The sequence below is a fragment of the Argiope bruennichi genome, chromosome 1, assembly GCF_947563725.1.
Source record: "Argiope bruennichi chromosome 1, qqArgBrue1.1, whole genome shotgun sequence".
Taxonomy (NCBI): Eukaryota; Metazoa; Arthropoda; class Arachnida; order Araneae; family Araneidae; genus Argiope; species Argiope bruennichi.
In genome coordinates this window covers 72275251-72300817 of record NC_079151.1, presented here as the reverse complement: position 1 = coordinate 72300817, position 25567 = coordinate 72275251, and the positions used below count along the sequence as shown (strand labels likewise).

Here is a 25567-nt window from a genome sequence, read left to right as displayed (position 1 = left end):
GTATTGGCTGTTTCAAGTTTGAATGTATCCTTACTGGGAAACTATTGCAAAGCTGAGTTTAAAAATATTTGTACTGATTGAGAAAGACATTGTTTTATCCATGTAACTTTTTATTATTAACAGATTTTACTATCAATAAAAGCGAATGTTGTTGCAATACTCGCTTTTATTGATTGTAAGATCTATCTTTACTCATTATAATGCAGTGTATTACATTAAGTTGTAAGTTCTTCTTAATACAACATGTTTATTGCTACTAATTAAGAGCATTTTGTAGTGTTTTTTTATTTGTCTCTCGAGCATGTTCGATATGGACAAAAAAAATCTATAAAGAAAACTATTTTAAAAACTTTCCCTCGTCTCGAACACTTTTTTCATTAACATTTCATCTCCACGTAAGACCAAAGCTGCACCTGTTCGTGTTTAAAATGCACATTGTAAAAAAAGCTGCCCTGCGTTATTTATGAATTATTCAGTTATCCCTTTTAAGTACACCCTTATCTTGGAAGGATAAGTGACAAGACTTGGAGTAAAGGACATGTCCTGTTGTAAGAAACGTTTGAATAAGGTGACGGATTCAAAATTCTGTAACCATGATTGAGATATTTCCCGTTTCATTCAATGTACTTTGTCGAAAATGTTTTTTCCATCTTTGTAATGACAACCTTCCCCCTCCCTCCTTCATACAATCAATAACAGTGGCTTGATGTCAAAATTATTGAGCAGAGTAGTCATCTGCGTTTGAAATGTCCATTTTATCGATTATTGAAATAAACTATAAGAGTTGTAAAATGTGTTCTTTGGTAATTCTTCCATAAGCATGCCCTGAAAGCATGTGAAAGATTGAGTCTTCAGGCTAACCCATTTCTCATAAGTCAAAAATTTTACTGTTTGTCATTAATATGCCGATTGATCCGAGGTAGGAAGTAGCAAATTCGACAGTCAAAAACGTCCCAACTGCCTAGACCAAAATTATAATTGCTAATACCATATCAATATGCGTTACCGAAGATATTATACTTAGTGCTTAAAAAAATTTTGATTTAAACTTTGTTTTACGTTTCCTCATCCAAATGAAGTGCACAGATTATTATTATTTTAGAATAGGCTAGGTTTATAAAAGCAAGGCTGTAAAACAAATCATAAAACAGTATGGTATTTTGAATATTTAACTAAATAATATTTTTATTTGACGCACTTAAAAAAATCGCACTATATAGAATTAAAAATATATTTTACGGATGTTTTTATGTATTATTATAGGAACGCTTTCAAATATAAATTTTAATAAGAAATCTATATCTACAAAAAAAATTATTATAACTTGTTTTTATAAGCAAGATAAGATTATCACATTACCATTTGATTTTTGTTCGAATTTTTTTAAGAACTTTTTGGTCAACTTCATTCTAAAATATTCTCTTATTTCCTGATCCCATTCCACTTTTTCTATTTAATTAATTCAACACGAGTTCTAAAACTGTTGAATCGGCTAAAAGTCGTCAAGTGAAGCACATTCTTCTAAAAGATCCCTATGATTCCCTTGCCTGTGGTCGACGCGTGTAGAGAAATCCCTATCAAAATCGCATGGTATATAAGACCAGGGATAATGGATTTCTCTCTCTCTTTTACGCTAATATAAGACCGGGGATAATTGATTTCTCTCTTTTACGATAATCTGCTCTTGTATTGCACTATGGACGGACGGGCTTTGTCCGCGCCTTTTGTACAAAAAATCATGCCTTTCGGGAATGCAAATAAAACGAAGTTAAAAATTCAAAGTATCTTCTATGTCTTCGAAACTGCCTTCTGCTTTCAAAAATAATGTTTACATATATAATTTACACACACACACGTTAAAATGCATTCCGGCTGAAAATTCTTATGTGAAAAATTCTGAATACCTGGGAGGAGAAGCTGGGAACGATTGAAATAATTTGGCATTCGCAGATGCTAATAAATATGAAAATTCAACCTAATTATTATTTATATAGTAGTTTATTTGTTGAATGTTCAGGAATAATGCCAGCTGTTAAGGGCGACAAAAAAATATGTATATGCATTTAAGAGTTCTTGAAATGTGTTTGGGGGTGAAGGGGATTATAGAAAACATTTACGAACCATATTGCAGTTAACGAACATATTCATGTACGATAATTGCAATATGGCTCAAACATTCAAATTAATTCTTGAAAATTTTGAATGCCTATTGAAATTCAACACATAAATGCAAAGAGGGAGGATACTCATGATGTTTTGGAAAGTAAAGATAAATGAGTCGTTATGAAAATCGCTAGTTGGTATAATATTTAGATTGTATAACGCAGATAATTCACAAAGCAGATATATAAATTGAATGCAAAGTAGATTAGATAATAATTTACTCGGTTCTAATCAACCGACTACGAAAATCTATTGCAAATAGATAATATCTTGGTGATTCTGTTGGAATTTCCGAAAAAGAAAGGGAATAGAATTTTTATAAACATTTATTTTTTTATTATCTCGGTCTTTGCGTATATCTTATGTTTATATTCTTATTTTTATGTATTGTATTGTTATTATTATGATATGCTAGTGATTTTTTGTATGAGACTACCCATGATTACTGTATGTTTTATTTAATCTATTTATATGTTTTGGACGGACTGTAAATTAGCTTTTAAAGGGACGGTGGATATTAGGTACTTTCTCGAATTCACTTAGTTATGAAATTTTTTATCCATATGTATTAAATTATAAATACATTCAAATTTCTTAAGAAAACTTTTTAAAACGAAATATATTATTTTAAAAAAATTAAAATATATATATTAAAAATTTTAAAATATTTCAAGCGACTTAATGTTTAATTTTTTAATTATTTTTTTCCTTATTACTTAATATAAATTTATTTGGAACAAAATTGTATACTATTTTGTATTTTCAATTAAATGCTAATTTTTTAAACATATTTTTATGAACTCGTTCTAAATTTTTACAAGAATTTTATGTCTTCTGAACTAAAATTGATTTTTATCTAAAAAAACTCAAAATATAAAATGCATACCCTATTTTCTTTTAATATGTAAACTCTATTTTTTTATGTTTAACTGAAATTTTTACTATCAATTTTATGTCATTTCTTCAAAAATTAAGACATTTGGAAGCATTTTGAAGATAGTTAAATCCAATTACAATATTTTGAGAGAAGTAATTAAAATGTATTTTTTTTCTCTACAGTTCTTACAGATATTCATTTTATTGAACAATACATTTTATAACACAGTTTAATTGAATATGAACATATATTTTGATAATGAAACGATAAAAACAAAATTTCCTGTTTTCGTCCATTTTTACTTATTTCAAAGTCCACTGTCCCCCTTAATAGATAATCTTTAACTATATTTCCTTCTAGATAATCTTTAATGATATTTCTGTAATAAGATAGATATCTGAAGATATATTATTTATGCAGCTCTGGCACAAACTGCATTTTTGATAAAATTTTCACTCGAATGCAATAAGTGATGATTGAAAATCACCTCTCAAATGTAAAGGATTAAATATTTTATTTACACAAATGAGGAATTTCATTTACTTTATTTCATTGTTCACTTAATATTATCCAAGAATACTTGCAGTTGTGTTAGTAATTCGTATACTAAATAAATGAAATGCTAAATTACTCGCATTTTTTTTTCCCTGAATAACTGTATATATAAAATTTATTTTTATAATGAAAAATTAGGAAGTATGGTAATTGCTACTTATTAAATTATGTTACGATGCCAAGATTTGATCTTCCTTCATTACTTATCTAATCGAGCCAACCGAAGGAAGTATAAGTTTGAGATAATTATAGGGATTCGGAGAGCAATAATAATTTTTCACGTGCAAAACACTTTTAAAAAATCAATTTTAAAGAAAATTTAATTTTTATAAATATCTGATCAACGATGATATTAAGTAAATTTTTTTTCAACTCCGTTTACTTTACATTGAGCTGAATGCTGCTATATTTCGTCCTTGGCTAACATAAATCTCTCATGTCTGTGACTGTTAAGATAAAGACATATTTATCTGAGATAAATACATTGTGTGACAATAAATTATCACTTATCACTTACGTGATCACTTATCACTTATCACTACTTAGTGTATTGCCAAAAGTAGCATTTTCATTTGGAATATTTTTCTAGGAACTTATTGCAATTATAACGACTTTCATCAATGTGACTATAGCCACACATTAAAAAAAAAAATTTAACATGACAAAAAATTGTAAAATTATTCATTAAAAATTAAATTTTATAATATTTACCGATGAAATTGTGCAGCGTCAGATCAAATATATCGGTATAATACATTATAAGTGTGCTGTTCAACATATTAAACGAGTTCCTGTTTCTAAGTTTGCAGTAGTAGGACACCAATTAGGTTAGGGTAAAGAGAAGAATTTGATTGCCTACAATCTCCGGCACATGACAAGGAGTTAAGTTTACTACGGTAGAAGTCAGCAAAAAAGGAGATAAAAAAATCTTAACTTGCTTTCATTCGAATGCTTTCGATAACAATTTGTTTTCTGCCATTTATGAAAATTTCCGTACGATATTTAATGTATCTTTAAAATATAGTAGTGGCAAAAATTGTGGAAACCTTTTTAAAAGAAGTGCATTTTTTGAGTTTTGATGCTTCGTAACTATAATAGTATTTGCAGTTATATTATGAAACTATATATAATTTTATTTAACAAAAATGTAATCCATTAAATTATACTGTCATTATTATTATTATTTTTTTTTTAAGTTATAGCGAAATAACCAGAAGAAGGAAACGCATCTTGCTTAAATCGATAAAACCTAACTTTTCTTCATCTGATTATAGACAATGAGCTTGAGTGTTTAGACAGCTAATAAAATGGTAGCTTGTTATTAGAAGAATTTCGCAATATGGGCAGAATCTGTGTGATTAATGGCAATGTAAATACCCAAAATTACATAGATAACCCTATGTCATGTTGCCTCTGTATGTAAAAACTGATTTCAGAACTATGGAATGGCCTGGGATTTCGCTATATTTGGAATGATCTATGATAGATTTTCTAGAGTAGGCTAAAAACACTTATTGCACAGAAGCAACCCAGTAATAAAACCCAATTAATTGAAGCAATAATCCAATCGTGTTACCTCAAAACAACCAAGGAACTAGAAGCATTAATTAGAAGTGTTGTGAGACTTAATTGTTGCTGAAGAGTTACCCAACCAAGTATTAATTGTCATTAGTGAGAATTTTTGTATTTGTCATTATTTTTGTTCCTTTTTTTTCCTTCCTCAATTACTGTTCTAATACATATAACCACTGTGAAAAATTGTTTTATTAAATTTGTGGTTAAATTACCTTTAAAATGATGTACAACTTTATATTTCTTTTTAATAAAATTGCTGTTACTGAATCAACAAATCTCACAGTTTCCACAATTTTGTCACTACTGTACTATTAATATTACTTTTTAAATATCATAGGAATGTTTCAGGTGGTAACTCATGCCTGTACAATTTGTCTGAATTAATAGTTCTCAAGTTTATTAAATATTTTTAAATTTTTTATCGGCATATTTTTATACTTAACATTATATTCTCCTTTCGTATACAGCATAAGTCAACAGTGGAGAATTTGCCTTAAAATAATTTTTTAACATGTTGATTGAAAATATGATAAAAAATGCTATAAATGCCATTGCAGTTTCATCATAAACCATAGGTGTTTAATGTGTACGAATTTATATATTTAAGAACGCATTGTTTATATGAACAACTTTTTAGATATATTTATGGATTTTAAATTATTTTGCATTTTATTATTTAAATTATTTTACATTTATTTAAGTTTTCATCTATCTTTTAAACATAATAGTAAAGCTAGAAACCGTTTTCAGAAACCGTAGGGCAGATGTGCCCTCCAATATCCCTTCACGCAACATTATTCTACCACTTTGTACATTTTACCTAAACTCCGAGCTTCGAAATAAGTGTTTTTTACTTTTAATTATGTTGCGGTTGAGACAAATAACTTCCAGGGAATAAGTTAATACACTTTGTTGTTTCTGCTACAATTGTGGAAATTACACAATAATAATAATAAAAAAAAAAAAAAAAAAAAAAAAACATTTTTACTATTACCTTTTTTGACTTGGAACGAGATTTTTGCTTTAAATTCTATTTTATCTGATACTAACCGTGAACAAACATTGTAAAGTGAAAAAGGGTTATTCAGCTGGACAAAAGAGGGTGGAAAGCTAGTTAAAAAATAAGGACTTGGCAAAGAAGTACGAAATTCCGACGGCTGTTGTATCAATAATTTTGAAAAGTCGTGACTCTATTATTTAAACCTCTTAAAGGGGAGAAGATGGAAAATGATTTTCATCTTTGAAATTTGACGGAATTGATGTAATAGTATTGAAATGTGTAAAAATGTTACGAAAAAGAGAACCACTGACTGAGCAATTTGCTGTATGTATTTCTGTATGGCGAAATTTCAATGAATCGACTTAATTTAAAGAAAATTTCAGTGTGTAAAGATTCGATTGTAAGATTCATTGTTGTAGAACAATTCATTCCCATTTTTATTACAAAATATTTTTAAATTGAATTGGTAAGTATTAGGTGCTTGCATGTATTTTAACTTTTTTAACTTTAAAAAGGTATTTATTGAGAAAAATTGGTACAATGTATATCAATCTTTTCCATCATTTTCTACAACTTTTCCCATTTTCGTCCAATAAATCTTGCAATTAATTGCCTTCCCCCCCCCCCCCCGGCCGTCCTTTGTCATTGATATCGAAATCACCATTAATCGTTGAAACCAAAACTGAACAATTGGGATGTGACACCATAAATTTCTAAAAGTATCTGATGGGCTTCGGCAGTAGATTTCTTCAAATCAAACAAACAAAACAGCAATGAATGTCGAAAATGTAATTTGGAAAGTTCCGTGATTGTTGTCTTTATACCCTGAATAACTCAATAATACTAAATGGAAAACTTTCAAAATGATTACAATAAATTAATAGTAAATTGGTAAAACCCAAAACCATTGTCGTTTATATAGATACTTCGCATGTTTACCAATAGATGTCGAGGTCTAAAACGCGGAGATTCCTCAAAATCTCGAATTCGAATTTTTTTGACGAGTACTATACGTTCTCTGTACTACGTATACGAGAAAGTAACTAGATTCAAAATTAGAGGTTGCATTGATACTTTGTAATAAATAGGATTCATTTACCGGTAGCTATTTTATAGAAATTTTTTAAGGGCCTAATTGAGATAAGAATCTGATAAATATTCTAGGACTTACCGGAACTATCGGACCATATAACATTTTAAGAAGACTTCAAAAAGTTACGTTTTTGTTAAGAATAAAATAGATATATAAATCATCTAAAAATATAATTTTGGGAATATTAGATTCTTATCAAATAGTTATAAATGATAATATATCATATTAATGTTGTTTCTAAATGACATTTTGTGGGTTTATATATCAATTCAACGTTAAATGTTCGCTCATAGGATATTTAATACTAACAATTTAATGAATTTTAATATAATTGCAGATATATTTTAATTCTGAAACATTGACATTTGTTTTCAGTCGAGAACTTGAAATATGTTAATAGAGAAAGAAGAATTGAATATTGTACCTGTATAAGTGCAGTTTTCTTTCTTTCTTTGTCGGTGGCCATTTTTAGCTTATTTCTGCTACAGGAATACATATTTTGTCTTATTACTTACGTACTACCTTTGGCGAGCAGCTGGTCCGCCAGGATTAATGATCAATAAAATATTTAAATTTCGAAGATCAATAACTCATGCTACTTTAGAAGTTTGACACCAAATTACTTACTGTAGTACGGTTTTTTAATTTTTCTCTTACCTGCATTTGAATTTGAAACGAAACTGTTTAAACTTCTACTAATACAAAAACGCTTTTACTGAAAAAAAAAAGAAGCTTGTTTTTAAAAATTTAAATGCAGAAAATAGAATCCTTCAGCTTTGAAGTTTATGCTTATTACGGAATATTTTCTATATAATATCTCGGAGGATTATTCAGTAAGTTTTCCTGTTTCTACATTTCAAAAATTCAATTTGCTATCATAAGAAAAAAAATATTGAATATAAGTCATAACTCTAAAAATTTGTATAAATTAAAAAATTCTTTAAAATGGAAATAAAATATAATTATTTCGTTTAGACCATTTTCAATTTTTCGTATACGTAGTATTGAGAAAATATAATATTTGTTAAAAAAAATTCTAACTCCAGATTTTGACAAATCTCCACATATTATAGACCCCCCTCAGTACGAAAAACACATTTTTACAAAATGTCAGTCTATCTACCTGTGACAAAACTAAAACGTTTTGAGTAGTCGTATGAAATTTGGTATACGGTTCTTATACCGAATTTGTATATTTGTATCAAATTTTGTGCAAAATGTTTTCAGAGGAAGTCTGTCTATTCGGCTGTTATATGTGTTTTATAGTTATCACAATAACTATAAAACGGAGACAGCCAGATGAGTAAAATTCTGTACACAGATTTAACATCTATAGCGTAGATTTCAAATTTTGAGCGATATCCAACAAAGGTTTGACCGTCTGTCTTTCTGTACTTTCAGAAGTGTAAAGTGTCAAAAATGTAACGAGTTAATTATATCAAATTTGATGAGTAATTTTATCACTACAAGGGTAACTGCGTCAAATTTTTGTTTCAATCGGCTGGAAAAAATCGTATCTGAAACACAAATTCGATTTTCCTACACTATTAACTACAGTCCAACGATTAATCACCAAAAAGCTAGCCAAGGTTGACACGGTGGATTCAGTCAAGTTGATAAATTCACGCCAAAGGTAAATATTTCGTAACTATTGTATGCCAATGCTATGCAGGGCGTTATCAGAATATCGCTTTTATTGCGAAAAAGTTCTAGGGAAAACACTCCCGCTGGTTCTTATTATATGTTTATACTTTATACTGATTTATATATTGGCTGTTTGGCTCCGATTAGAGTGGCTATCCTGTAGATTTCAAATCATATTTTCTTTAAATAAAGCAATGCTTGAATTGATATATATTAAATCACAAAAAGCATTTTCTTACGTTTCTTTTTTTTATGAAATATGCTTCATAGTTATTTCATTTAATATAGGACACTTGCGGAAAACTATAGTTTTCTATGTTTATTTTGTTGTGAGAGTTTAATCTTCTGATTTGAACTTTTGTCAATATAATGGCAACACGGTGATAAATGCAAATTTCTTTTCATATCCGCATAATGTTCTTGTAAAAGCCAATTTAATTTTTATTTTATCTGAAATATGTTTGAAAATATGCTTAAAAATAAGAATAAAAAAATTATACAGCAATTCTTTATTTCATCATCTCTCATGTAAGTATTATATCCTCTTTCCCTAGGATTCAAAAATACGATGCTTGGAATTGTTTAAATTTCGAAATACTTTTAAGGTGATTTTCCTGAGTTTAAGGTTAAACAAGTAATATATAAATTAAAATCAATTCCTAATTTCGCACGAACTGAACATGCATTCTTCAACTTCACGTGAAAAATACCGAAATCCTTGCATTTTACCGATTGAGCTACTGCCTGTTGATTTCAATTTTCATTACAAACTGCTAAAACTCTATTTAAAGTATTAAAAATTAATTAAATATAATAATTAATGAAATAATATTTTAAAAAATGTATTTGAACTTGAGTGGATGAATAAAAATATTTTATTACCGATTGAAAATTTGAACAAGATATATAAATATATATAGAGAGAGTGTGTGAACTAATAGTAAGAATTGAAAAAGAAAGATAATTAAAATAAGGACAGCTTTGAAGGGTTTTTTTCTCCTCCAAATTAAAATATTTATCCTCATTGTCAATATGCTGTTCAGTTTCTTTTTGCTTGTTCTTGACTGAATTTTGATTTACTAGTTTTCTGTTATCGTATTCATGTCATATTCACCTTATGTATATAAAATAGTTAATTGATCTTTCACTATGTATTTTATTTTAATGAATATTTTTACTGCTTTGGTAATTTTTAAACTTTTTTTTTTAATGAGAAATACGCGATGAAAATTGCCGTAATCATAATAATTTGATTCCATGTTTTGTATTTCGGCTTTTACTTCTCAAAATTCGATTTTTAAAAAAAGGGGGGAGGTGGGATTGGGGATGAGGTACTAAAACTCAAAACGCTTCATGAAATCTGACTTGTTGTCTTGACAGTAAAATGATTGATCTGTACTAAATGTTGCCTTTACTTGTTGAAAAATTGGCCCACTTTAATTTAACACGAACTCGAATTTCTTCTCTGTTCTGTCAAACTACGTAAAGTCCATATTAAAAAAGTTGCCAATAATGTAGAATTAAAATATTATATACGTATTTTTTTTTTAATTCTCTGGTCATTTTGTACATAGGAAATATTACATTTATGTAATAATTCGTTTAATGAATTTCAGAAGCTACTGCCGGGAAAAAAAATTACAAAATTAATTAATGATGATAATAAATCCTCAGTGAGATAGACAACTTTGTATTCTTTTAGAGATTTTTATTTGTCGAGAACGTTGGATTTTACAACAGATACAGTTGAAAAATTGTCTCTACTACACTTGGAATGAGTACTGACACATACGGATTTCATTATGACATCCTTTAGCAGAAGATACAAAATAGATGGGAAATTACTTCCAAGTGTTCCTTTCCCTCTCCCTCTCTGTTTTTGTAACCAGCAATTTTTTACTGTACTGTAGTATTAAATGCATAAATGTTTCCGCTATATGTTACATAAACTGAAATTTGAAATACTGATGAATGTTTTCTAATTTTATATATATAGAATATTTAAAAGTTAATTCATTATTGTTATAAATGGATTTACTAAAATTATTTAAAGATATACGAAAAAAAAGTGTACTTTAAAAAAAATGTAAACGTAATGCAGTGAATGGTTCTTACTCTTCAAAATTTTAAATACTCAATTATGAATTAATTTTCATGGACGTACTATTTTTTTAGTAAAATATTATCAGATAAAAGGTTAAGATATAAAATTATCTGTTTGTTCGTGGAATAACTTATCGTTTGTTTGCCGCGTGCCTCTTTCATTTCCCTGAGTGTAGAAATAATCGCATTTATAAAATGTTGGCATTATTCAATTTTATTGTTGATTTTTTACAATTTCAAAACAATAAAATCTTGAAAAACGATTATTATTAATACCCTTTGCTAACGTGAGCTCAAGTATTATACGAGCATATTATTTGAGAGGTGAATACGATAGGTGTTTTTCTTTTGCTTCGGATTTCTTCCAGGACGAGTTCGCGACCTGAATTTTCTTCAAAATAAAACGAGGAAAACGCATCACGTGCCGTCAACTGTTTCCGTGTAATCAAGTACACCTCTGGCCAATTCTTATCAAGGTTAGTCTGTGACCGACAATTGAAGAGGAAGGGAAAGGACATATATGTTACAAAATGAAATAATGCATGGCCTTACTTCTTGACTGATTTCTTAAGTCTTGTCCATTGTGGCTGACGGTGCATTTAATCATAAATAGATCTAGAATACATGAATGTGTATGTATTTTAAAACTTTTCTATGGCCATTTCAATGACGAGATTTGTATTAAAAAAAAGTATTACGTAGTGTAGGTTATCACATAATAAATGATATATTCGTAAATTCCCAAACTTATTTCGATGAATTACTATTTTTTTATTTTCTTGCGAAGTATTGTAATGTTCAAAAAATTAGAACTCAAGATTTAGACAATTTTTTAAACCTCTCCGAGTTAGGAAAATACATTTTTGGAAAATGTCCGTTCGTCGGTCTGTGACAAAGATAGTTAAAAAAACGCATTTAGCTAAATGGGTGAAATTTGGTATACGTGTTTATAAACTAAATGTGTATATTTCTATTAAATTTTGAGTTAAATCCATTTAAAGAAAGTGTCTGCCCGTCTGTTTACACGATAACTACAAAACGAAGAGAGATAGATAAAATTCAGTATACACATTTAGCATTTATAATGTAGACACCTTTCAAATTCTGAATTCAAACAAATGGTTGATCGTATGTTCCTTATGTACTTTCAGAAACGTGTAAACGTGATAATTCAATAACAAATATATCAATTTCGATATGTGATTTTGTGACTTTTAAGTATAGTTTGGCGTCAAATTTTTGTTTCGATCGGGTGGAAAGAACGCGGGAATTCGAATTTTGGATACTTTTAATCTATATAAGCATTAATCACCAAAAACCAAAACTCGCCAAGGATAAATTTGATAAATTCAGTAAAAATGCTTAATTCACGTCAAAGGTTAATAATTCCTAACTATTGTACGCCAACGCCTTGCAAGGCTTTCACTGAGATAACATCTTTATTAGAGAGTATAAGAGAAAGGTTTCAGTAGACCTCTCCCGCAGATTAAAGCTTCTGTATGCCCAAGTGCTTACAGAAAAAGAATTAAAAATAATGTTTGAAAAAAGTCCGATTTTCTTCCGAAATGATCACATTTAACTTTATTTGCTATTTGTAACAGAATTATCGACTATAAAGTTTCTATCATAATTGAATTTTAATAAAATAAAAATAATTATCAGGAAAAAAAATCTTTTATTATCAAAATTTTTTCTATAATACCCTTCTATAATTTATAATTTTTTTGAAATTATAATTTTATTTAATAAATTAGAAATACTATCAGTAGTACCCTCTGTTTTTTTCAAATTTTTATACATCTTTGATCGCTTTGTTTTTCTAGCTTCGTGGGATAGTGAAAAAGATTGTCTTTGTATTTTGGTTTACTTTCTGTTGTCAGATTGAGTTCAAAATGTGGTACAATTTTTGATATTGGTTTCACCGTATGAAGTTTCATTCCGTTGTATTTTTGAGCTATGTTCACATACATTTCGGCTGACAGTTTAACAGATTTTGTCCAAAATCAGTTTCAGATCTTCAGTTTATAAGTGCAGAATCTGTACTAAAATCCTTCCTTCTGTCCTACTGGTGTTTTGAAGTATGTAAACCATAGGAATTGATAAATCGTTCTCCAACAATTCGTTGATGAATGTGGTCAAAATTTTATACATATATGCAATTCTAGTTATAAAACCATATAAATTTCAACTTTTCAATTTACTGCAATTTCGTATTTAGAGGCGAAAACATATGGATTTTATTTTATTTTTTTAAAAATGGGTTTAAAGACCGCATGCTATACCGCATATTTTGTTCACTTAGCTTGTTATAGCGAGAAATTTTTCAGGGAAGGAGGAGGATTTTTCATTTCATCTCGTATCTCAAAATTAATTTAAAATGTTATTTTTTATTTTCAAGGTGAGAAAAAAGAGAGAGAGAAAATATTTCATTTAAATAAAAATTTATAAGAAGTTATTTAAAATTTTAATATGCAACAATCTTAATGAAGGTTACAGCCCCGATCCCCCCTCCCCCATCACTACTCCCCTGTTGTTCACAACAAACTAGAGATATGATTCCTAAAACAGTACTTTTATTATTTATCAATCTCAGTTCCAAATTTTTTAACAATTCCAATATTTTTTCTTTGTTTGTGTGAAAATAAAAAAATCATCGGCGTCATTGCAGATTTTTATGATTTTATCTACGAAGTATTTTGATTGTTTTACGTAAGAAACAAAACAATCTTATGTGAAAAGTAATCTCTATCTTATCTGCGAGACATTTTTTTTTTATTTTTTATTCCAGTAAATACAAAGTCTACGGAGGTAAAAAGTCTGTTATACAAAGCTACGAAGGTAAAAAGACAAAAAAAGTATTTTATAACACTAATTTGTGTAAGTCATGCAGTTTGTTTGTAAACTTAATAATAATTTTAAATCAATTATCGAAAATGATAAATTTATGATCACATTTTGATATCGAAACTTGAATATAAAACAGTTTTGTAAATATGTTCTCATCAATAAAATGTTTTAAAAACATCAGAATATACGTATTTATTTACAATAAACCAACCAAATAGTGTGGTTGTTGATGCGCTCTTAAATATATTTAAAAGCAAAACAAAAAAGATTGATCATTATGTTTAAGAATTAATTATGAAATAGGTTTGATTTATTAAATGCAATTCCACTTAGTGTTCCAATAAAGAATTTCGTTTAACGTTTTAAAATGCTATTTGTTTTTTGAATTTTTCAGGAAAAGGATATTTTATTTAATTCTTCACATTCAGAGGGAAAAATATATTTTCTCTTTAAACGCAGACTTTACGAAACAACGGTCCGTGTCTGATCAATTTGATGCCATTAGTTTCGATTAATATGACCTTGGATACCTTTTGTTTACAAATTTTGTAGGAAAAGAGTGATAAGCATTCTGCTCATTCTGTTACTTGAATTAGTTTATTTTTGAGATGTTGACGTGTAATAACTGCGTATGTTTATTATGCAGTTTTACGCATTCATTCTTTTCATCCAAATTCGTGCTGTTGATGTAAAAAAAAATGAACGTAATATGTTCCGTCACAGGATCTTTATTAAATTGTCTGAGTTGACTATTTTAGTAGGCACCATTTGATCATGCAGAGATCTCAACTGTCCCGTCTAACTTTCATTCATTCAGAAAAGAAAAAAAAATCTAAATTAAAATTAAATTCCATAAGGAGGTCAAATATTTGATATCCGATGATATTAAAAACATAGTGCTTGAAGGGGGGGGAGAGAATTGACTGGTATATAAAAAAAACATTGAAATAAATTTTTTATCGAAATATGTAAAAACGAAATAAAATGCTTCGGTGGTTCCCAACTTTTTACTTTCTCGTTTACGTAGAATAGCGAAAATATGATAATAATAAAAAAATTCGAACTTGAGGTTTTGACGAATCTTCACATTTCAGACCTCCCAGAATTCGGAAAACACATTTTTGGAAAATGTTCGTCTGTCTGTGATAAAAAAAACTCAAACGTTTTAAACTATAGACGTTTGAAATTTGGTATACGGTCTTTACACCAAATTTGCAGATTTCTGTCAAACTTTTGAGTAAAATCTGTTCAGAGGAAGTTCATATAATGTTCTTTTCGAATTTAAGTTAACACTATAACTACAAAACGAAGAGAGCGAGATAGATAATATTCGGTACAAAGATTTAATATCTATATAGACACTTATTAAACTTTGAACCAAATCCAGCAAAGGGTTGATTGTCTGTCGATCTGTGCTTTCAGAAACATGTAAACGCAATTACAAATATATGAAATTTGGTATATGATTTTGTGACTACAAGTGCAGCTTTGTGTCAAGTATTTGAAATGGGTTGAGAAAATTGCGTCTTAAATCCAAATGCGATTTTCGGATGTTATTAATGGCATACCATGGATTAATCGTCATATAACTCTCCAAGGATCACAAGATACTAATAGGTTCGATAAAAATGCTAAATTCGCGCCAAAAAATATTTCTTGGCAATTGTGTGCCATTGCTATCAAGACGTTCTCTGGTATGACAAGTTTATTACAGCGTATGCGAGAAAGTTTTGGGGGAAGCTTTCCCGTTGGTTTGGTTGCGTGAATCACCTGTTGCGATGATAACATTCTGTGACGCACTTACTAATAATATCAGTAATATATACTTCACAAATCACTTTCTACATTGTTTGCTTCTGTACGTTCAAAAAATAGTTGAGAAATGTTTACACAGATAAGTGGTCGAGAATTCCATTAAATGTCATAATACAATTTTGGCAATGGCTGGATATTGTTGCAGAACATTGATTTGAATGAAGGCCAATGACATTGTTCTAAATAAATTCCATTCAAGAATCTAGTCTCGTAATTCTCTTAACTGATATGTGTCATTTGATGAAGTCGTTCACTTTATATACTTTTCTTGAGGATTTCTGATCCATTGGTTTTCGTCTCCAGTTTTCAGAAAGTCGTATTTAAAATTATTATAAATTTGCCAATCCTCAGTCTCTAAATTAGGAATTACTGAATATTGGATGGATTGAAATTGCAATTGAAATGACTTAATAAAAAATGCATTTTTTTATATATACATTTCTGGATATTGGTACTTTCTAATATAATATTTATAAGATGACACACCTTATATATATTGCAAAATTACGTGATGCACAAAACTCTGTAAGGCTCTCTACTAAATTTGACATTGCTTGTTTTGATAGTGGTTACTCACTAAGAATTTTTCGAAAATATAAGATTTTTAGATAGAAATTAATCACAACTTTTACGATTTTTTCCTCAATAACTTCAGAAGATATTAATCCACAAAAGTTTTTCACTTCCATAAAATAAAAAAAAAATAGTTGAAACATATTTTACATCGATACTGTTTATTATTTGTTACTGGAATTTCATTCATTCGAATTTCAACGATATATTTTAAGTGCGCAATTTATTTTTATTGTATAATTCATTGCAAATTTTAAAGATGAACGAATCAAGCATTAAAACATTGTCGTGTTTTGATATTTGAAAATAGATTCGAATCCTCTTTATATTTTTATCCATTATCTCTTCTACTCTACGTTTAATCCCTCGTGTATTTCACAATATTAGCAAATAATCGAAATATACATCTGAATTCCTGCTGCGATTCTTTTGGACCTTCATTTATTCATACCACCTTTTCTACTGGCACAATGCAGAAATGTGCTTATACCATACCTTTTAAAAATAAAATTTGACTAAACGTCCAACACTTACTATTATACCAGCAGTCAAAAAAATCTTCAAACTCTTGAACAATGCCTTCTTCATTCGTATTAAGTATTTGTTATTGGAAAAGCTTGTATTAAAATGACTCTTCGCAAGAATACTGAGAAATGTCGTGACAGTTAATCTGACTACAAAGTGTCCTTTCCAAATGCTGATAACATCAATTTAATTTCGAACAATTTGGCGATTTCAAGAAATATAAACACATTAAATGCAAATTTAAGAATCATTATTCATTTCCAAAATTTATTCCGTGTGCTTTGTCCTTGCAGAGAAAACAGGAAAGAAAAATAAAGAATGTATTAGTCCGTCATGTTGAATTTCAGAAAATATTTATTTCACTTTTATTTTCTCGTGTATGAAATATGGAAGAAGTAATCGTCAAAAAAATCGAACTCGAGATTTTGACGAATTCTTCTCGTTTTAGACTTTTCCCGAGTCCGAAAAACATCCCCCCCCCCTCTGTCTGCCGGTTTCTGAACTCGTAACTGAGAAACGCTTTAAGCTAAATGGCTGAAATATGTTATATGGAATTATGACCGAATTTGCGGATTGCTGCTGCCAAATTTTCGTGTCAAATTCTGGTGTCAATTGGCTGACAAAAAGGCATCAAAAATGCATATTCTCGCAATATATTCAGAAAAATGCTAAAGATCTCATTTCTTTGCAATCATTTCCAATATCATGCAAGATATTCGCTGTCTTACCCATGGTCCATAATTTTATGCGGAGGAAGAGGAATAAAGCCTACATTGGAGAGGGGTCTCGCATTATTATTATTCCAAGTTTAAGTAAATATTTTCTGATTCTTCTCTTTTTATTCTTTCATTTGAATTACGAGTTGACTAGAAAATGGAGCATATATGGTAAAGTTCATGTGAGACCATGTGAGTGTTTAAAAATTCTATTTTTGATTTGATTTTTTTTCTTTGATTATTTACTGAAAAACATGAATTCAATTCAGTCAATTTATAGCAAATTTAAAGGTACTTATATGCGAAATAATAATAGAACTGAAAATTCTACAGCAGTTAAAGAATGAGAAAAGCACGCGATATTGATGGATAAGGTTTTAGATGTTTTTAAATATTTCTTGCTATTGTCTTTTTTGCTGCTGCTGCTAATCCATGGACACAAGAACATCACATTAAATGAAAAAATATTATTAAAATTTAGAGAGAAATTATGTGGAAATGGAATTGATATCGTTAAAAAGGTAATTTTTTTAATCTAAATACAAAGACCATTTTTGTAAGCTAATTGTTTTAAAGATATAAACATCAGTTTCCACTGGCAGCCAGTAACAAATATTCATTTACTGACAGTTATGCCAATTTTTGCGCTCGATTGAATTTCCTATTTTCATGTCTATTCTTGATTTCTTTTATATTTTCTCTTGACACAGCGAAATCTCTCCAGAACATTTCTGATATTTTACGATTCTAGTAAGTAACTAAGCGAATTCAAAACAGCTATAAAAACTTTCAATGAATTAATTTGAAATTCCGTACAATGTTTTGTTTACATTTGATTGTCGTCATTCGACAATAAGTAATAAGAGCGATCTCTGTGCCACATACGTCAACATTTCATGAATAGAGATTGCTAAGTAGTATATATACTACAGTTTTTTTTTTTTTTTTTTTTTTTTCTATTCTCAAAGTTGAATTGTGAAATGTCAGACGTTTTTGCTAATATTCTTTATTTCTTTGTTATTTTTCTCTGACTGTTGGAAAACTGTAAATACGGATATTTTACAAAATAATGTGATTTTGAAATTATCGAATTGATATTATTGCTAATATTTTTTCCGCAATTTTTTTTATTCTGTTTATTTTTAAAATGTCCTTTATATTAAACGAAATCCTTCTGAATTTGAAAAAATAATTCTAAACACATTAAATTTAAATTTGTTATTTGATATATTAAATACTATAATTCCCTCCCTCCCTCCCAAAAAAAGGGGGGGAAACGATATGGCACCTTTTTTGAATGCATTTTGCAGCATAAGAAACCGATTGCCACAAAAATTTCCGAAATTCATTCATATTATTTTTTTATACTTCTAAACTTTTTTTTTCTCTACTTATAAACATAGGCCCATGCTATCTACTTATAAAAATTATTTATAAGATTCCTGTAGAACGAATAGGTTACCTCATTTCTTAAGTATTTTGCTTTTGATCATTTGATTTCGTACTACTATTTTCGTCAGTAAATCTATGACAATCAGTTCTAACACATGATTGGCGAGCTAAGAACTCTTGCATATATCTGCATGTAACTTCTAATATTATATATATTAGTATGTTTACAGGGGGGGGGAGAAGAGCGGGGATGGGGAATGTTTACTAACACGAAAGTTATTTGAAACCTAATAAATGGAAATTACTTTTTGTTTTGTTTTGTTTTCTGAATATGAATTTTTTATTCTATACTAATTTTGACTAGAGTAAAAAATATTTTTCACATACTTTTTAAAGACGTATTGTGCAATAAATTAAAGGAATTAAAATTTGAAAATTTTAGATACATCCGAAACAAATCAGAAATTTTTTATATAAAACCTGGAAAATTCAAGAAAATACCATTGTATCCTCAAATTTTAGCAAAATTCTCTAAAATTTTAATCGAGATTTTATAATTCGGTCAATTTTCTCAGAAGAGTGGCTTTTTTTTAATCAAAAGGTCAGTGAGTTAAGAATATTTTATTAAATATGATTATTTGAAAATTTAGATTTCTTTTTATTTGAATCAATCCTTTGATTATCTCAAACACCGTTAAACAATTTGCTATGCCATTTAAAACAGTTCGTCCCTCTCCTTAAGGTAATTATCCCTTTAACAACTAGAAATTAGCTATTGAACCAGGTTTAGGGTTAAGATCCTGCATACCCAGCCTAATTCTGAGGGGAAGGTTTTAAGATTCGTGTAATCAATCGCGATCTGAAAATCCATTACCAAAAGATTGAAATGAACAAATGATTATTTTTATGCCTAGAAATATTGAGCTGTTAGTGGGAAAATTTAAAACATTGAAAAGAGTAGTAAACTAATGTGAGAAGGCCACATTTGTCATTACACTGTAATTAAGTAAAATTCAAAAGATTGCCGGAAATATTCCGAAGAAAACAATTTTCGAAATTCCGTTTTTCAGCAAAAATGAAATTTAAATCTGATTTGTCTTAATGCTTAGAAAGAAATAGCTTGCAGTTGCTAAAGAAACAATGTTTAAATATGTTGCTTGATTGTATTAGATCTTTCTTAGAAATATTTTGAAAATTGGTTGGAAATCAAAACAAAGAGAAACCTTATCATCATGATAAAAAGAATGTGGCATTATCATGTATTTATCTTGCAATGTATGAAGTCATCGAGACATTTTTAAAATGTGTTTAGCCACTTTTAGGAAAGTGTTTCGTTGTCAGAATTTGCATTGTATTTGTGTACCCTCCTTATCTTAATATCCGTTCGTATTTGGTTGCGGAGATGTTTAATAGACAATATCGAATCTTAATCGTGATCCAACAGTAGCATGAAATCAGATCCAAATGTTTATTTCTGGGTAGAAATTTCTGTAGTTGTGGAATTTAAAAAAAAAAAAAAAAAATGCCGGAGATTAGCCATAAATGCTCTTCTCTTCACACTCAATATGTAGTATTCATTGGTATCAAATCATATAATAAACACATTCATGAAAGTTGCTATGATTAATTGAATATTATTGCTGGACAATATTAATAAATTTAACAATTGATTAAAAACAAGTTTAATTATTTTAAGAAGTATATAATGGCATTAAGCTAATTATAGAATTTATCCGAACAAGTAAGAATTAAATGGGAGAACATCTGTTTGAATTATAGTGTTTTAATAAACAAATATTGTCTTGTAAATAATGTAAATTATCTGTTAAAACATATCAAGTTTTTAATCGTTTTATATATTTATTCGGTTGTTTCAGCTCAGACGAAGCTTACTTCCATTTAGAATCTCGCATAGAAAATGCCGATGAAATTGGGGGAAAATGACACTTTTCTAACTTTGAGTTGGAATGTTAAGTAATTGGATTCCACAGTGGGTTATGTTTCCATCGCGTAAATTATATTTTAATTTATCAAAGGATAATTATACAAAATCTTTTAATGGCGATTGTACTATCAAAATGGTGGTGATAATAAGGATTAACAATTACGATGCTGAAAGAGAAAATTCTCAATGTTCCCTTAAAATACATACCAATGTTATTTCTGTGATTAAAATATCTCATCTTTTGACCGGCTATGATTCTGCTATTTCTCTTCTGAGCTGATAAGAAATACTGATGCAGTGTCCGGTAATACTGTTGGGTACAGCAGTAAAATGAACAAACTATTTTTCCCGAGATGAAATCTGTAGAGAGTGTGAAATCCTTATGTGTTAATGCTGCGACAGCCATACACAATCTCCTGCGGTTTTGGACAATTTTCCTAAAGCTATATTTTACTGCATTATTCGCTTTTTGGGAACCGGGAAATAGCCGATAATATCGCTTGAGAAAAATTTTAATGAAAGTATATCTTGATTTGAATAGTTCCCACAGCAAAATATTTTTAAATTTCAGATTTTGATAGACATATAAAGCATATTTTAGAAGCACTGTGCTATACATTTGTCCAGTTCTCTCGTCTTATCTAAAATTTAATCATTAATCTTAGATGGGAAATGATTAAAATTTTATAAACCCAATACTTGGTTTATTGAATAAAGTATAAAAGATTAGTAATAAATAAAATCATTCAGCATTGGAATGTTTGGTAACGCAAAATGTTTCAGAAATTTTATTGGGAAATTTTTGCATATTGATTCTATAAAAAAAAAAAAAAAAAAAAAAAAAATACAGTGCACTACAAAAAAGAAAAAAAAAACCGCAAGCATGAAGGCTCGTATGTTTATTATATAGTTTTATATAGACATATAAAGCGATACTATGTTCTTATGCATCTAATTATATTGTAGAAAAGCGATGGTAATTAGAAATATACAAACTTAAAGAAGAAAATCATTGCTTGTTTTTCAAGTTGAATTTTATATTTATTTATTATAATACTATTTTTCAAAAAAAAAATTATCTAGCTTTTAAAAGAAATATCTGAATAAAAAAAAATGTCAAATCTTCATAACATGGTTATCAATAATGGAGGGAAAAACAAGACAACGAAACAAGATAAACGATGAGTGATTTGAATTTCATTATAACAAATGAAAAATTTTGTTCAGAGGTATACCTAAAATATTTCTAAGAGTTTATTTAAAGAAAAAGGACACAACAATGAAATCGTTAAAAAAAAATTTATGAATTTTTAGATGATGCAAAAATTAATTTTATGTTTTCATACTTTTGGATATTAGCCAAATTTTGCTTTAAAAAAAATTGCTTTAATTTTTGTTTAAAAATTTTTTTAAATGCCTCTAAGATGCACATTCCCACCCATCAGAACATATTTGGGCCAAATATTGTAGTTCTAAATCCAACGTTCTATTCTGTAGAACTCAAAACACACTCTTAAATATCTATCTAGTTTGTCATCAATAGAAAGAAAGAAAGTTCTTTTACTCTTTCTGTCTTATAATTCTTTCCTTTATTTGCATTAAATTCCATTTACATTGGGAATATGTAAATTTATCATTTAAACTTGTAAAGTGCTTTTAAAATTCGGCTCCTTTTAAATTTTCATTCATTTACTTTAAAAAATTTTTCACATACTTTAAATTTCATTTCTTTTAATCCTCAGTCTTTCGTGGATTTCAGTTTATTTTCTGTTTTAGTGATTCTAATCCTGCTAGGTTTGATATGTAACTATGTTTGTAAGACAAAGAATCATGGTAAAAGAAAAATGTGGCGATTTATGCTTTGATCAAAAGTGAATTTGGGCAGGAGGTTAAAAGTCTGCCTTACCTCTAGTACATGACCCTCGGGGGGGGGGGGGCACCTCGAAATGAGGATGAGATGTTTTCGGCATTGGGGTTGGATCTCGCAACCATGGAAGGTACACAAATAGGTGGGAGACCTGACTCCTCCCATCGATGACGGAACATACTTCCTTGGGAAGGGTTCTACCGTGGCCGGTGATGGCCCTTAGTATTCAACCACAGTTCCCACCAGTGTTGCTGTTGCGGCGGTCCGGTCATTCAGCCTTATGATTTAAATCCGTGTGCCTTCATGGCGGGTCGGAGAGTCAGTTGGTTGACTTGCCTCCAGTGCATAAGGATTGGTTGCCTTCTTGGAGGATTTTCAAAGGAAATTGACCATATTTGTATTTCTCTTAATCGAAAATCTCCAGTGCACAGACTGACAATGCTGAGAGCTATTTATTGCTAAAATGCATATTGATCTACCGATCTTTGAATAATACTGGTTAAGAGCATAGACAGAAATTAAACCTCTAACGGTCTTCTAATTCAAGCTTATTAACCATGGCATGCCTTACTACATTACCAGTGGGGACTTTATTCTATGTTTGACCATGAGTTAGGAGGCTAATTTATCAATTCTAAATACAGAAGTCTTTACAGAAGTTTTCTCTGAATATTTTCTCATTATTTTCCCTCTGTTTTATGAAAATAAATAGTTTTAAGAATGTAATTACTTTGATAAAGATGCATTCATTCGGTACATACTATTTTTCTTTCCATATCTTATTGCAAATAATTACATACATTGGTATAAATATTTTTTCATTAACTTGAACTTTTATTTATTTTTTACAGATGATTATGAAGAATGTGATCTTGAGAGAATTAGAAATGATGATAAATACTGCAATAGATTTATCTTACACAAAAAGGGAAATCTATCAGAAGCTTTGGAAATGGCGGATGAAGCTTTAAGGTGGAGAAAATCATTTGGTGTGAAAGGTAATTTTCATTGTGAATTTGACATTTCACTTACTGACGATATTTTATAAACTTCAAATTAAGAGCTTCTTTATTAACAATTCATTATTCAAAGTTTATTTCTTTGATATTTAATAAAATTCAAATTGGATCAAACTAAAAAACAATTGTATTAATAAATACCATATGTAATTTTTTCATACTCATAATTTCAGTATTGCTTCACATGGGGGGGGGGAATGTAAGCTTTAACTGTCAATTGTGAATAGAATACCTATTAAATTCTTTACAGGTTCAACCTCAAATTTAATATCAGAATGGTGGGAAAAAAAAAAACAGAATTCAAGATTAAATGAAAGGAAATTTGATTATCTCAGTATTAATCAGTTTGTTAGGAGATAATGTTGAGTTTGCAAATGTAAGCTATTAGTTGAAAATATTGCCTTAGGAATATTCTTTTTATATCTGGTGTTTTTGATATTTTTACGTAATTATCTTTCTTGCATATTTTGATTTTTAAAAGCTTTATTTTAATTTTCATTTATAATCTAATTTTTTTTTGTAACTTAAAAGTGAGAAAAAAAATCATATAAATCTAATAATATTTTATAATAAATCATATAAAAATAATTTAATAATTTATAAAAAACCATATAAATCTTTAATATTTCATTTACATCTTGTAGTTATGAAATCATAATTAAACTAAAGATGCATATGTATATTTGTCCCATATAGGTTATTTCAGTAATTTATTTTTATCTTAGATGTTAACATGGGAGTTTTACCTTTGGAATTCTTCCAGGCCAAAGCAGTTTTTCCTTACAATAAAGACAAGGAAGGGAATCCAATAAGTAAGTTCCATTAATCTGAAATCATTATAAAAATGAGTTATTTTCGTTATCAAAACCCATGTAACAGTCTAAAGATACCAATGCCAAAAATTATTTTTTATTCCAATCATTCAAAAGGTTTCAGAAGCCAACCAGTGAAGGCCATTTAATGTTGAAAACGACTTATGAATATCAAATGCTTTTTCGGTGTTAAAATTTTTATTTGCCAAAGAATAAAATTGTTGTATTTATATTGTAACAACAAATGGCACTTATAATACAATGCATTTTTTACTATTATTATTGTAATGAGATTAAAAGGTCTTTAAATATTTAACTTGCATTGTATGCCTTCTGAATATTATGAATGAATGATCTATATGAATATTTCAGTCTAAATGATAATTATATCTGTAGAATAATATAGTTTAATAATACAATATTTTTATAAAATAGATAATTCATTTAACAATTTTTGTGGTTGCCGGTGTTATTTAGCGAAATCATAAAAGCTGTTCATTATTGAAATATTTTATAATTAGCTACCTTTAGCCAGCTTGTTCAACTAGAATATTAATTTCCCAGGCTGTTGATTATCATTCTGAAATTTATTTATTTTAAAATTTCACTCTGTTATTTTATAAGACTGAAAAATATCACTCAAATAGAGTCGATCAACTACAAATTACTGCAAATGAAAATTCAGATGAATGTACAACAGATTAAAAATATAGCAAAAATTCTCTTCCTGTATTGTCTTTTTGAAGTTAAAGTACAAAGAAAAGTTTTTTATGTCTTAATTTTAATGTTGGTATAAATACATGATTAAAAGTATATTGATAAAAAATGAAAGTGGTTTACATTTCATCACAACAATAAAAACATTATTGTAAATTCTGTGCCAAATTAAATTTTTTTAAATGTATTGAAATTGAAAAAAAAATAGCATAAAAGTGAAATCTATATCATTAAAAATTTTTGAGTATGGCATAAAAATAATTTTTTTAGACATTTTCAGAAGATATAATTGAAAAGCACTACTTTTTAATTAATTATTAGACTATGAA

The 25567-nt window shown here is 28.6% G+C and overlaps 1 protein-coding gene across 2 annotated transcripts in view; it reads left to right on the top strand.

Annotated features, from left to right (window-relative positions):
• The window catches only part of LOC129979252 (motile sperm domain-containing protein 2-like), a 52308-nt gene that overhangs the window by 11290 nt on the left and 15451 nt on the right, over positions 1-25567 (top strand). For both annotated transcript variants that reach the window (XM_056090699.1, XM_056090700.1), the window contains exons 2-3: positions 23542-23688; positions 24435-24521. In XM_056090699.1, the coding sequence (XP_055946674.1) occupies positions 23542-23688; positions 24435-24521 (234 nt within the window). The remainder of the gene's footprint in view (positions 1-23541; positions 23689-24434; positions 24522-25567) is intronic.